Source organism: Mobula hypostoma, chromosome 1 (assembly GCF_963921235.1).
Source record: "Mobula hypostoma chromosome 1, sMobHyp1.1, whole genome shotgun sequence".
Lineage (NCBI taxonomy): Eukaryota > Metazoa > Chordata > Chondrichthyes > Myliobatiformes > Myliobatidae > Mobula > Mobula hypostoma.
In genome coordinates, this window is record NC_086097.1 from 97,292,157 (window position 1) to 97,305,970 (window position 13,814).

A 13,814-nucleotide genomic window follows, 5' to 3' on the forward strand; every position below is an offset into this window, starting at 1 on the left:
GGATGAGGGAATTAAATGCAGCATTTCCAAGTTTGCGGATGACACGAAGCTGGGTGGCAGTGTTAGCTGTGAGGAGGATGCTAAGAGGATGCAGGGTGACTTGGATAGGTTGGGTGAGTGGGCAAACTCATGGCAGATGCAATTTAATGTGGATAAATGTGAAGTTATCCACTTTGGTGGCAAAAATAGGAAAACAGATTATTATCTGAATGGTGGCCGATTAGGAAAAGGGGAGGTGCAACGAGACCTGGGTGTCATTATACACCAGTCATTGAAAGTGAGCATGCAGGTACAGCAGGCGGTGAAAAAGGCGAATGGTATGCTGGCATTTATAGCGAGAGGATTCGAGTACAGGAGCAGGGAGGTACTACTGCAGTTGTACAAGGCCTTGGTGAGACCACACCTGGAGTATTGTGTGCAGTTTTGGTCCCCTAATCTGAGGAAAGACATCTTTGCCATAGAGGGAGTACAAAGAAGGTTCACCAGATTGATTCCTGGGATGGCAGGACTTTCATATGAAGAAGGACTGGATGAACTGGGCCTGTACTCATTGGAATTTAGAAGATTGAGGGGGGATCTGATTGAAACGTATAAGATCCTAAAGGGATTGGACAGGCTAGATGCAGGAAGATTGTTCCCGATGTTGGGGAAGTCCAGAACGAGGGGCCACAGTTTGAGGATAGAGGGGAAGCCTTTTAGAACCGAGATTAGGAAAAACTTCTTCACACAGAGAGTGGTGAATCTGTGGAATTCTCTGCCACAGGAAACTGTTGAGGCCAGTTCATTGGCTATGTTTAAGAGGGAGTTAGATATGGCCCTTGTGGCTACGGGGGTCGGGGGTATGGAGGGAAGGCTGGGGCAGGGTTCTGAGTTGGATGATCAGCCATGATCATAATAAATGGCGGTGCAGGCTCGAAGGGCCGAATGGCCTACTCCTGCACCTATTTTCTATGTTTCTCTGTTTCTATAAAACCTCCAAATCCATGCCAACCACCAATCACCCATTTACAATAATCCTACATTAATCCCAGATTTTATTTTCCCCACATTCTTAACAATTTCCCCCAGATTCTACCACTCACTACATGCTGGACTCAGTTTCTAACCCACCAAAGTACGTTTCCTTGTTTGGACAACGTGCATACTACACCCAGACAGCACTCAAAGTCAGAATTGAACCCAGGACTCTGGTCCTATGAGACAGCTGCTCTCTAGCAGTGTCACTGTGCTAATAATTTGTCTTCCTCAACCAACACCACTGTCAAGACAGAGGAATAAACTTTGGCAAAACATCATGAGAGCATCCACTTGCTTTCTTCCCAATATCCTGGGAATCTTTACATCCAACTGAGAGTAAATGGGAATTGGATTTTAAGACTTCACCTGAGTGATGTACTGAAAGAGGTACTGGAACCTAAAGCAAATGCTGCTGGAGAGAAAGAGGGACAGGACTGAAACAGAGAGCTACTGGGGAGAAGCTCAGAAAACTGCTGTACTCTGTTACTTTTAATCCAGTTTTATTCCACCCACAGAACTGATCAGCTGGGAACCTCTGTCAGTGAATCTGAATGGGGCTAAGGAGGCAATGGGCAAGAAGACATAAATGACACAGGGCAAGTCAGAGGCAGCAGAGAAATAAATGACCCGCTCAATTCTTAATCCGGTGAATCAGGGTAGTATGAATATTAACACTGCTTCATTTCTCTGTAAGTGTTGTTACCCTTTCCAGCTTAGTCCATATGCCACTTCCATTCACCATAAACACAAATTTGACCCTGAGTTTCAATCCACTAGAATTAACTCAACTCCTCTTCTGGCCAAATTTAGTCTGTCAAAGTTTGTGGAGGAGTTAGAAGGAAAGCATAATTTTGTGGTTTTCCTAGTACCCTCTCCTGTGAAACCAGTTCCTCTTGCTGTACCTGTCCTTGATCTGACAGCAAAGGTGGTGGTTTCACTTGAGATCTGAAACTCATACTATATACTTGCTAAAGGATTGTGTGGTTATGATTCAGTATTGGCATACGCTCCATTGTTAAATCTATGGAGGAGATATAAATTATCAATTGCTTTTGTATGACATCTATTGACCATCCCCCCATTATTGCAGGAAAGGAATTTTATTTCTTTTGAGTTGTGGCCCTATTGTGAAACAGTTTAGAAGTACAACAGGCATGAAGGTAGTAGGTTGTAGATGAAAGACGTCCTTCCCAGATCAACCGAGTGAGTTATTTTTAAGTCTGGTCACATTTCATAGATTGTAGGTTCTGAGGAAGTGGAGTGGTTTGGGATCTTTCAGAGTCTCAGTAAAAAAGGAAACACTAGTTCCATCTCCAAGCTGTTTTATTGCAGTTGCATCTCCACAATCAATCTCAATCTTCCTGGACCAGGGAAGATGAATTTCCCTCTCATAATCTGTTGCCAGCAAACTCACACTTAATCAACAGCATAGTTACCAGAGAGAAAAAAAGTTACAGTCCTCACTGAAAGCCCCAGATGCAACATTAGAGCTGTGCAGTGTGGAGGGCAACCACTTATATCAACCAATAGAGTTATAAGACACAGAAACAAACTCTTCAGCCCCACCACATCTGTGCCAACCATTAAGGACCTATCTGTACTGATACCATTTACCAGCACATGGTCAGTAGTCTTCAGCGCCTTGTCGATTCAAGCATTCATTCAGATGCTTCAAAATGTTGTAATTTGCTTGGCTTTGCTTGCAAATTTCAGGTTCTGTGGATTATTTCCAATTCCTTCTTCAAGTCTATCTCCGTCTTGAACTATTCAGTGGTTCAGAGGGCAGTCTAGCATAGGAGTTTTTACATAATTTCTTGTTTGTATTGGGCCGGATAGCACAGTAACATCCCTGGGACAGAGAAAGTGGGGGGGGGGGGGTGGAAATTATTGCCCAGTCCCTCTTCAGAGATTATGAGGGAAGCTGGCACTTGATTTAGGGGATGCCTCCCCCAAGTAAACTTTACATGCTAAATGACTCGACACCGCTGCTTGGCGTGAGCAAATCAAGTCTTAATCAGTACTTGCGGAGGGAAGGAACAGGGGAACACTATCAGCTTCACTTGCTCATTACTCAACATTACATCACAGCATTTTAATACAAATTCTCAGTGGTCTAAGAAGTTTGTGAAATGCATGTGTTACATCAAGCACTTATATGAACAAACAGAACTCAAGGAAACAAACCATCATTAAATAACACAGAAATAATGTATTTTGGAATTTATAGACAGTATAAGAGCTATTTATCATACCCCTGGTATCAATTCTTATACAGACCAATCCTGGGTTACAAATGCCTGAATGATAGACATCTCCACATACAAATGAGCTCCCACAATATTGTTAAATTCAAAAGCCCAACGCGTGTACATGTGTTTGTTCCTACGAATGCCAGAATCAGTTTCTTCTTTCTAACAACTTCTAGTAATTGACTTTTTCTCTGTGCCCTTGATGCTGTTCAATACAATACTATGATGGTATAGTTGTCACTTTGAGTGGCTTTTGCGTATTTTCCAATTTACGGACAAATCGACTTACGGGCATCTGTAAACAGAATTCATTGGTGGCCTGGGAAGTCCTGTAACTAGTAACATTCTATAATGATGGCTGCAATGACAATATAGGGGTATGTTTCAAATGCCAGGATCTCTAATCACTTAAATTGTCGCCATAGCGATTATAATAATGAATGGCAGAGCAGAAACATTAATCATAGGCCTGCATTATTTTCTAAACATGCCCTGCTCCAGAAGGATCCCTAGATTAAAGAAAGCTATGACTGATAATTTCCCTCCTTGAACCTGGGTTGCTGAGACCAACTCTAGTGACTCAATGAGCTGTGAGATCCATTTACTCATTGCAAACCAAACAGTGAATCAGGGACCTTTTACTTAATATCAAATATACCCTCCCACTGGCCAGGAGAGGATAGAATAGTGGGTGTATTGGAAAACTCTTACAAGATCAATAAAGGCAACATCATTTTAAATTGGTTTCAGGCACTTCCAGTTCCAAAGGTTCTCACACACACACACACATGCAAACGAAGTGAAATAAGAGCTGATCTGGCAGTTTCATACTGCCAACAGTGTTTCGCCTGATCGCCTTGAACACAGAAGAGCTTGGCTTTTTGTATTGTGCTATTGAGGTTTGCACGTTGAGTTGAGGTAATAGCCAGGCCCACGAATCCTGAGAGCCTTAAGCATATATGGTGAGCTGCAACCACTGTGGAAAAATTCGAGTAGATTGTGAAGATCCATGCCAATGGAAAGGGAAGTAGAACATACAATTAGCACACAGTAATGAAAATGATTATCTCAGGCTTTTCCTTCACTGACCAATGTTCACTGCACTTCAATTTTTAAAAAAACCCAATTTGTGAAGTACTCTGAGGCATACAGAGTGTGTAAAGCCAAGTATGATTATTTCAGGCACTGTCACAATCAAGCCTCAGTCAGTAAGGCAAAGAATCACAGTGACAGATTCGGTCTAGCGGAATTTCTGCGTTACGCCTCCCACTTCCCACTGCCCAACCAAGACCAAAACAGGTACTGTTCTTCTAAAATTTTCATTCCGTCTCTATAACTAACTCATCACACTCCAAAATCCTGGCCCCGGAACTGGTGTCGGATAAGGCACAATCATGGAGGGATGCAGTAACAATGATAATTTGATTTGCATTCCTGCCCATCAAAGCAGCTTTAGCAAAGGGTAGCAATGGAGTTGCCCCTCTAAACCACCCCACCCATCTGCTCAGATGGAAAACAAGCCAGAGGTCAACTATCTCAGGTGAGAGGACTACAGAAGGCAAACTTGTAAGCAGGGGCATGCAACCTTTATTCCAGAGGTATATGATGAATTCGATTTGGCTCTGTTTCAAAATGTGCTGTCCAACTCTAGCTTAGAAGTTGAATCATGTGGCACTGTTGTATATTAATTTTTTTATATCAGAGTAAATTTCATTGGAACTTATTCCTGATCAAAGTGGCACCAGTCACAAACTCGAAGCTCCACATGATGATCATTATAGGAGATCTCAGAGTACAGCACGCTGAGGTCTGCTTTGATTGTGACATAAAGGGACACATTACAGCACTTTACAAACAGCTCCTAAACTGGTTGGAGACTGCTCATACACCTTTCAAATGAAGGGCTTATGCATAACGTGACTAATATAAAATAACATTACGCTTGAATCATTGATCTGGGTGAGATAACTGAATCCTGGAGGAGAGCAGGCCCTGGGGAAGGAGACATGATGGAAAATTCATTCTTGCACACAGCAGCCTGCACGACATAACGTTATGACAGGGCTCCGTTCTTGGGCACTATTTGGAACCCAGACTGCAGTTCCACACGTGAGCTGCCAGAACAAAATAGTAGAGGCAGAAATGGTAACAATATGTAAAAGCAACTTGACAAGTACTTCCATGAGCAGGGCACAGGGGGAATGAATGCCGGCAGCGAGGCTGAGGGGTGACCTTGTAGAAGTTCATAAAATCATGAGGGGCATAAATAAGGTGGATGGTCCTGGGGTGGAGGTACTTAATGAATACTTTGCTTCAGAGGAACTTAATGGATACTTTGCTTCAGAGGAACTTAATGGATACTTTGCTTCAGAGGAACTTAATGAATACTTTGCTTCAGTATTCACTACAGAAAAGGATCTTGGCGATTGTAGGGATGACTTGCAACGGACTGAAAAGCTTGAGCATGTAGATATTAAGGAAGAGGATGTGCTGGAGATTTTGGAAAGCATCAAGTTGGATAAGTCTCTGGGACCAGATGAGATGTACCCCAGGCTACTGTGGGGAGTGAGGGAGGAGATCGCTGAGCCTCTGGCGATGAACTTTGCATCATCAGTGAGGACGGGAGAGGTTCCTGAGGATTGGAGGGTTGCGGATGTTGTTATTCAAGAAAGGGAGTAGGGATAGCCCAGGCAATTATAGACCAGTGAGTCTTACTTCAGTGGTTAGCAAGTTGATGGAGAAGATCCTGAGAACATTTGGAGAGACATAATATGATTACGAATAGTCAACATGGCTTTGTCAAAGACAGGTCTTGCCTTACCAGCCTGATTGAATATTTTGACGGTGTGATTAAACACAATGATGATGGTAGAGCCGTAGATGTAGTGTATATGGATTTCAGCAAGGCATTTGATAAGGTACCCCATGCAAGGCTTATTGAGAAAGTAAGGAGGCATGGGATCCAAGGGGACATTGCTTTGTGGATCCAGAATTGGCTTGCTCACAGAAGGCAAAGAGTGGTTGTAGACGGATCCTATTCTGCTTGGAGGTCGGTGACCAGTGGTGTGCCTCAGGGATCTGTTCTGGGACCCCTACTCTGTGTGATTTTTATAAATGACCTGGATGAGGAAGTGGAGGGATGGGTTAGTAAATTTGCTGATGATACAAAGGTTGGGGGTGTTGTGGATAGTGTGGAGGGCTGTCAGAGGTTACAACCTCTGATAGGATGCAAAACTGGTCTGAGATGTGGCAGATGGAGTTCAACCCAGGTAAGTGTGAGGTGGTTCATTTTGGTAGGTCAAATATGATGGCAGAATATAGCATTAAAGGTAAGACTCTTGGCAGCGTGGAGGATCAGAGGGATCTTGGGGTCTGAGTCCATGGGACACTCAAAGCTGCTACGCAGTTTGACTCTGTGGTTAAGAAGGCACACGGTGTATTGGCCTTCATCAATCATGGGATTGAGTTTAAGAGTGGAGAGGTAATGTTGCAGCTATATAGGACCCTGGTCAGACCCACTTGGAGTACTGTGCTCAATTCTGGTCACCTCACTACAGGAAGGATGTGGAAACCATAGAAAGGGTGCAGAGGAGATTTACAAGGATGTTGCCTGGATTGGGGAGCATGCCTTATGAGAATAGGTTGAGTGAACTTGGTCTTTTCTCCTTGGAGCGACAGAGAATGAGAGGTGACCTGATAGAGGTGTACAAGATGATGAGAGGCATTGATCATGTGGATAGTCAGAGGCTTTTTCCCAGGGCTGAAATGGCTAGCACGAGAGAGCACAGTTTTAAGGTGCTTGGAAGTAGGTACAGAGGAGATGTCAGGGTAAGTTTTTTATGCAGAGAGTGGTGAGCGTGTGGAATGGGCTGCCGGTGACTGTGGTGGAGGCGGAAACAATAGGGTCTTTTAAGAGACTCCTGGATGGGTACGTGGAGCTTAGGAAAATAGATGGCTATGGGTAAACCTAGGTAGTTCTAAGGTAAGGACATGTTCGGCACAGGTTTGTGGGTTGAAGGGCCTGTATTGTGCTGTAGGTTTTCTACGTTTCTATGTTTCTAAAAAGTAAAGGTATTTTGGCAAGAGGGGAAAGATTTGAAGGGGACCTGAGAGGCAAGTTTTCACAGAGCATGGTAGGCATTTGGAAGCTGCCAGAGGAAGTCGTAGGTATGGGTACAATTATAAATGGACAGGTTCATGGATAGGAAAGATCATAGGGCTATAGCCAAATGCAGGCAAATGGAACAAGCTCAGGAAAGAACCTTGACAGGACGTGGGTGAGTTGAGCTGAAGGGTCTCCTTCTGTAATGTATATCTTGGTGACTTCCAAGTGGGGTTAGTATAGCGGGCAGAACGGCCTGTTCTATGTTGTGCAACTTCATGACTCTGAGTTGCAGAGGTCTGGGCAAGTGTGATTTACACCTTTCAGTGCCCACTTGGGACTTTGGTTTCCTGCTGAGGAACTGTGGCTGTCTCACAAGATGCACTTACCTCTAGGACATTCAGTTTAATAATTCCATCTCCATCTTTATCAAATGCATGGAAAGCTCCTGCAGAACAGAAAGAGTAAAGTTTCCACACTTAAAGGTACACATACAGAGAATGTAATGCTGATTTATTCCATAGTACCGACAGCACCATAGGAATTCATGTGCTCCAACAAGACTGAGCCCAGGCAGTTTGCTGAGGCAAAGAACAGAAACAGATCTCTCAGCCTGTCAAATCCATGCTAACCATCAATAATGTATGTACATTAATTCCTCTCCCTCCCCCTTTATTTGCCTCACAACCCCCCATATTCTACCATAGCTACACATGAGGGGCAATTTACAGCGGACAGTTAAACTACCAATCCTGAAGAAATACATGTGGACATAGGGAGAACGTGCAAACTCCAGCAGGGCTGGGGACTGAAATCATGTCACTGGCAGTGTGAGGCACCAGCTCAACCAGCTGTGTCACCATGCCATCCTCACTGAACTTGGCAGCGCCCAGCACTGGAGAACACTGTTGAGCACACTGAAAGGTGCCACACTTATAGTCTACACTTCCTCCATCCTCTTGTTTCTTTGGAGGGGTCACGCGAAGTTATAGTTCCTCGAGTCTGAACACTCCACCTATCTACAATACGTGACAAAGGGTTATTGGGATGCTACGCACTTAGTGAACAGTGGAAAGAGCTTAATGCAGCCTCATGTCAATCTTAACCTCAGAAAGCCAGGAGGATTAAACAGAAATGAGATCACTGCGGCATTGGGTCAACTAGTCTGCTGCCACACCGAATTGCTGTGTCATGTCACAGATACTCCAACCAATTCACAAGATGAACCCTAGTTCCCATCTAAATATAACTGTTCAGTACAGGATGTGAAGAAATCCTGCTAGATGATAACCCTTAGCTCAACCCTCACCTCTGCAGGTTGTGCCCATCCTTTTCCAGGCCAAATGCCAGTCCTTTACAGTATAGGTGACACAAGGCTAGCGCTGGTGGGACGTGATGAGGAGTGGTCTTAAATACGAGAGTGGGAGTAGAGGGTCCCAATTGCGAAGGAGTATATTTTAACATCTGTTATTCAGAATGTGGATGCTACAGGCAAGTTTAACTTATTGCCCGCCCCTATATAGCTTTGATGTGTTGATTTCTTTTCCAACCACTACATTTCTTCTGGTGGAGCTGTTTTGACAATGTTGGATTTCCAACATTTAGACGCAGCAACAAAACAATATATTTCCAAGTCAGGATGGTGCATGACTTAGAGGGGTATCTGCAGATGGTGCAGTTCCCTCACATCTGCAGCCCCTGTCTTGGTTGCGGAAGTCAAGATTTTGGGGGTGGGATGTTCTCAGGACAGCCTGGGTGATTAACTCCAGTGTATTTTGTAGATGGTTCACACTGCGGCCGCCATGCATCAGTAGTAGAGAGAGTGAACACTTAGACCGGTTGACGGGCATTGATCGAGCAGGCTGCTTTGTCCCGGATGGTGTTGAGCTTAGAGTGTTATTTCACTGCACTAATCCAGGTAAGTGCAGAGCATTCCCTCATACCCGTGAATTGTGCAATGCAGGTGGTAGAGAGGCCTTGGGATGTTAGGACGTATGTCACTCCACACAGGCTCTCGTAGCCATGGTATTTCTGTGGCTGGTCCGTCAATGGTGATCCTGGGATGCTGCTGGAGAGAGAAGCAGCAATGCTAATGCTATTGAATGGCAGAGGTGGGTTGACTCTCTTTTGTTGGAGGTGGTAATTATTTGCCCATGCCTGAACATTGTCCGAAGCTGCTCCATTTGTGAATGCAAATGAACAATGTGCAACCATCAGCAAACATCCCCATTCTGATCTTCTGATGAAAGGAATGTCATTAATGCAGAGGGTGGTTAGTTGGGCTAAGGACGCTATCTTGAGGAGTTGCAGCTGTGATGTCCTAGGACTTGGATGCCCCATTGCAAGGCACACCTCCAGCGATGAAGCGTCCTCTGAATGTGCAGGGTGAGGGTGCATTCTTACCATAGGAGGGAGCCAATCAGCAGCACAGTCAAAACAGGAACAGATGGTGACCAGGAGATGGGGCCATTGGGCTGGGGAGATGTTGGTTGTGAAGTTGAAAGGGCTTAGCACACTAATGCATCAGGAGAGAACCAGAGAGTTGCTCAGAATATTCAGGACAGAGGTTGAATAATTTTCAAACACAACTGCTACCAAGGGATACAGATCAGTGCAGGAAAGAGGTGCCAACATTATGAGTTAGCCATGATGCATGAGGGGATAAAAGGCCAACTTTTGCTTCTATGACTTGTTTTTATTCACTGAGTCATCAGCAAAGTTGAAGTGGAAATTATCATCAGTGGTTCAATGCCAGAAGCAAGAGTGGTCAGGGTTTTGGAAAGGGATATTTAATATGACAGATATGGTGAATTCACCTGGAATAATTCAGTTCTAAACTAGGGAGTATTCATGGCAATATGACCATCATTGGGAGAGGTAGATCCACTCCTGACCTAACCAGCTTCCAATGATCCTGACAGAAATGGCCTTTGGCCCTGTTGTCTGGAGCTGGAGCTTAAACCACTAAAATTAAAGGCACACCACAAAGGCTGTGAACAGGAGAGGACTAGTGGTGTACTTACTGAACATGCCCTCCAGTCTCAAAATGCAACAGATGAAGCTGTCGAAGTCCACATTCATACTTAGATCGGCGTAGCGCATGGAGATGAGCTCATACAAATGGCTGTTGAGGCGGAAGCCTGAAAAACAAGCAAGAACATCTGCTGTACCATTGATCGTCCCTTCACCTCACTGAATCAAATACTTCCACCCCCTTACGACCCAATACAAGTAAATGCATGATACCATCTTCTCACCCTGCGCAATCAGCTCGGGTGCCATCTGAGTGGCCGGAAATTTCAATCTGCCTTTTTCTGCCATGTTACCATTGTCATCCTGATGTGACTTCCATAGCAGCGCGTGAAAATGACTTTGTGGTGCTCCAAATGGGTGCTGCATGGAGAACAGGGGAACTGGGACCACATTGTCTCAGAGATGTTTTCAATGGGCATTCCCAAATCAGATAAACCTTATGACTCCATCCCTACCCTAGATGTCTGCAGGAAGTGAAATCCTACTTCCCCTTATACTCACTAATGCCATCTCCAGCAAGAACCCAACCACCCCCAGACAACCTGTCCAATGCTGCTACACCTCTTGCCTCTGAAGCCCACCAATTTCCCTGATATTTGATGAAGGTTTCTGATGAGTGAGGGTGTTGGCCTAAAATTTCAACTGTTTATCCCTCTCCATTGATGCTGCCTGACCTGCTGAGTTTCTCCAGCACTTTATGTGTGTTTCTTTGATATTTAGCCAGGAACTGTTAATGACAGGATCAGCGTAACCATATGCTTCTTTGTCATCAGCAGCTCAGGAGCTTTATGAAACTGGAATAGGTGATGGGGATGCTTTAACTGAGGAGGATGTCCTGAGTTACGCAGTGATCAAATCAAAGCAGAGAACTGCCCTTCTGTAAATTGTAAGAAACTTTCCAACCTTCTTCTTTTAAGGCAGCTCCAGAGTTGCATGAAGAAAATTAACAATTAGGAATAAGAATGATCCCAGTGCTTTGCCTTTAGTGCTGGCATTGGAATCAGCTCTGAAGCAATTGGAAATCATTTACACAAAGATCCTGTGACAGGAATTGATGGTGTGGAAGTAACTTATCAGTATAGCTCCAGATATCTAACATCTGCTTGTTTGGAAATCCTGGTGGTCCAGCATCTGGCTCACTCATTAGTCCGGAATGCGAGCTAGGTTTCAGGAATGCAGATGGACCAGAGCCAGGAATGGGGCTGGATGTGTAGCTGGACAAGGGTTGGAATACAGACCTCAGGAGTAAAGAAATTGGGGGGGTTTGTGGACAGAAATGAGTTGGAAGAAATTGCGTGCTTCCCACTTCCCTTAAACTCACTGGATTCACCGGAAAAAAATCTTTAAAACAGAAAGAAATGAAGTACATTTGGGTATTGGGTGTTTCAGCACTATCAAGGCTTCCAGATTATCAGTTTTACTCTAAATGATTTATGGAAGAAAATGGCACTCTGGTAGATACAGTTGTCCAGAACTGCACCGCACTTACAGAGTAAAGGATTCTCGAGAGAGACTCTGCCAAAAGCTTCCTTGAGATCTGAACCTTCAGTCTAACATGGAGCTGTTCAGCTGTCAATGAGGGCAGCTCTCCCAACAGCACCTGCGGTCTCCCAAACTCATTGCTACCCACCTGCATCATTCACAGCACTCCGCAGTTCATAGCTGTCAATCAGTCCCGAATTATCCTTGTCATATTCCTGAAAAATTGCCTGCAAGAAATTAAGGAATCACAATGAGAATATTTTTCTGAGAGTTTATACAGGATCATATGCTAAAGCTGAAGCTAATCTCAGACCATCTCAGAGCAACTGGGGACTGAATACGTTTACAAGGTCCTATCTGAGGGTTTGGATGATGAGTCTGATGGGGAGTTTCATTGAATTACCAAACAATCATGGACAAGACAAGGATTAGCCCACAATTGGCAACCTTCTGTCCATTTTTCCCTCCTCAGACTGACTCACCATTTAAATTTTCCAAAGTAACCGTCATTCATTGTATGTTGAACAATATCTGAACTGTAAAGGGCGTGGACTTAATTTCTGCCTATTCTCTGGAAAAATGAACAAATGAAACTTCCATTCTTGCAATTTATGCATGTTAAATGTATAATCTTTCTTTCCTGGTGGGTAATACTGTATGTCACAGCATACCAATGATTTTCGCTTTCCAAAGTGGTGAAGTGTCAAATCATCAGTCTTGCTGGTCTCTTTCCTCTCCAACACCAATCTGCTAAAGAGTACACGTGATTACAGGATCACATCTGGTCCAATGGTTCAGCTCCGCAGCACTGTGGCTGGCTGGATGTAGGTGACGAATGGTTATCCTGTGGGTGCACAGCTGCTATGAGAGCAATGCCCTGGTGTGAAGGAGAGGTAACTTATCACTGATAGGAAATTCCCAAAAACAGCCCTTCGATGTGCCACATCAGATTTTAAACAGCAATACGACAATTAACCAAGCACATTTCCTAAAGTCAGTTTTGATCAAGTCCTGACATTCAAAGCTGTCTGACCTCAGTGACTGGCAGGAAGTACAGTGCGGAGTGTGGAAGTAGAGTGCAGGGGGAAGTTCATATATCCCTGAACCCTTCTGGTCTGCTGGAGACCTGACCAGATTAACAGGTACATCAGGGAAATGAACAGCATTGATGATGGCAGGTAATCCTTCCATTGAGAAATGAAGCTTGCCAAAATCTAAATTAACTCTTCCTCTCGTTCTGCTGATCTGAAGTATCAGTAGTAACACTACATGAGAAATAATTTCCCTTAGCTGCTCAGCATCACCTACCTGCCATTGCTTAATCTTGTTCCATAGATGTTTAAACTCCGTCAGATTCAGCTTTCCAGATCCATCTGTCTGCAGGCACCGTGTTAAGGAAGATACAGTAAAAACAGCAGTCCAATGGGATTGTTAAACTTCTGTTCTGGGGGGAAGCAGGGCTAATGTTACATCTAAATTAATATATCTTTATTGGAAGAATAGCTGCAGCAATCTGGAATTATTAACATCTGTCTTGTAAACCTCCAAGATGAATCTGGAACCTTACCTAAATGGAAATAAAAGGCTCCAAAACAGTAGAATCACAATATCTTTTCTCCCCAAGTCCAGCCGAGCTTTACCACTTTGGGCCAGTTATGTCCACATGTGTCAGAGATCTATGGAGCATTCTCCTGTTGACTAAAGTTTATGCCAGAAACGTTGCTCCCCAAACCAACCTCAAGGCATTTCCAGATGAATTAAGGTTATGGATGCTGATTTACAGGAAGGAATAATAAATTCAATGCCAGAGAGGGAAGGATACATCCATCAGGGCAACCATACTGCGACAAGACTCCAAAGCAAACCCTTCAGTTTTCATATTGTCTATAAGAAAATAAAAAAAATATTCTGAGTTGATACAGTTATCAACT

General features: G+C 44.0%; 1 protein-coding gene across 2 annotated transcripts in view; it reads right to left on the reverse strand.

Moving 5' to 3' along the window:
- Positions 1-2,329: 2,329 nt before the first annotated feature.
- Positions 2,330-13,814, reverse strand: part of LOC134349239 (calpain-3-like) — a 155,141-nt gene continuing 143,656 nt past the window's right edge. For both annotated transcript variants that reach the window (XM_063053260.1, XM_063053269.1), the window contains 6 exons: positions 13,706-13,767; positions 13,192-13,260; positions 12,032-12,110; positions 10,392-10,508; positions 7,758-7,816; positions 2,330-4,242 (listed from right to left, as the gene is read on the reverse strand). In XM_063053260.1, the coding sequence (XP_062909330.1) occupies positions 4,216-4,242; positions 7,758-7,816; positions 10,392-10,508; positions 12,032-12,110; positions 13,192-13,260; positions 13,706-13,767 (413 nt within the window). In that variant the 3' untranslated portion in view covers positions 2,330-4,215. The remainder of the gene's footprint in view (positions 4,243-7,757; positions 7,817-10,391; positions 10,509-12,031; positions 12,111-13,191; positions 13,261-13,705; positions 13,768-13,814) is intronic.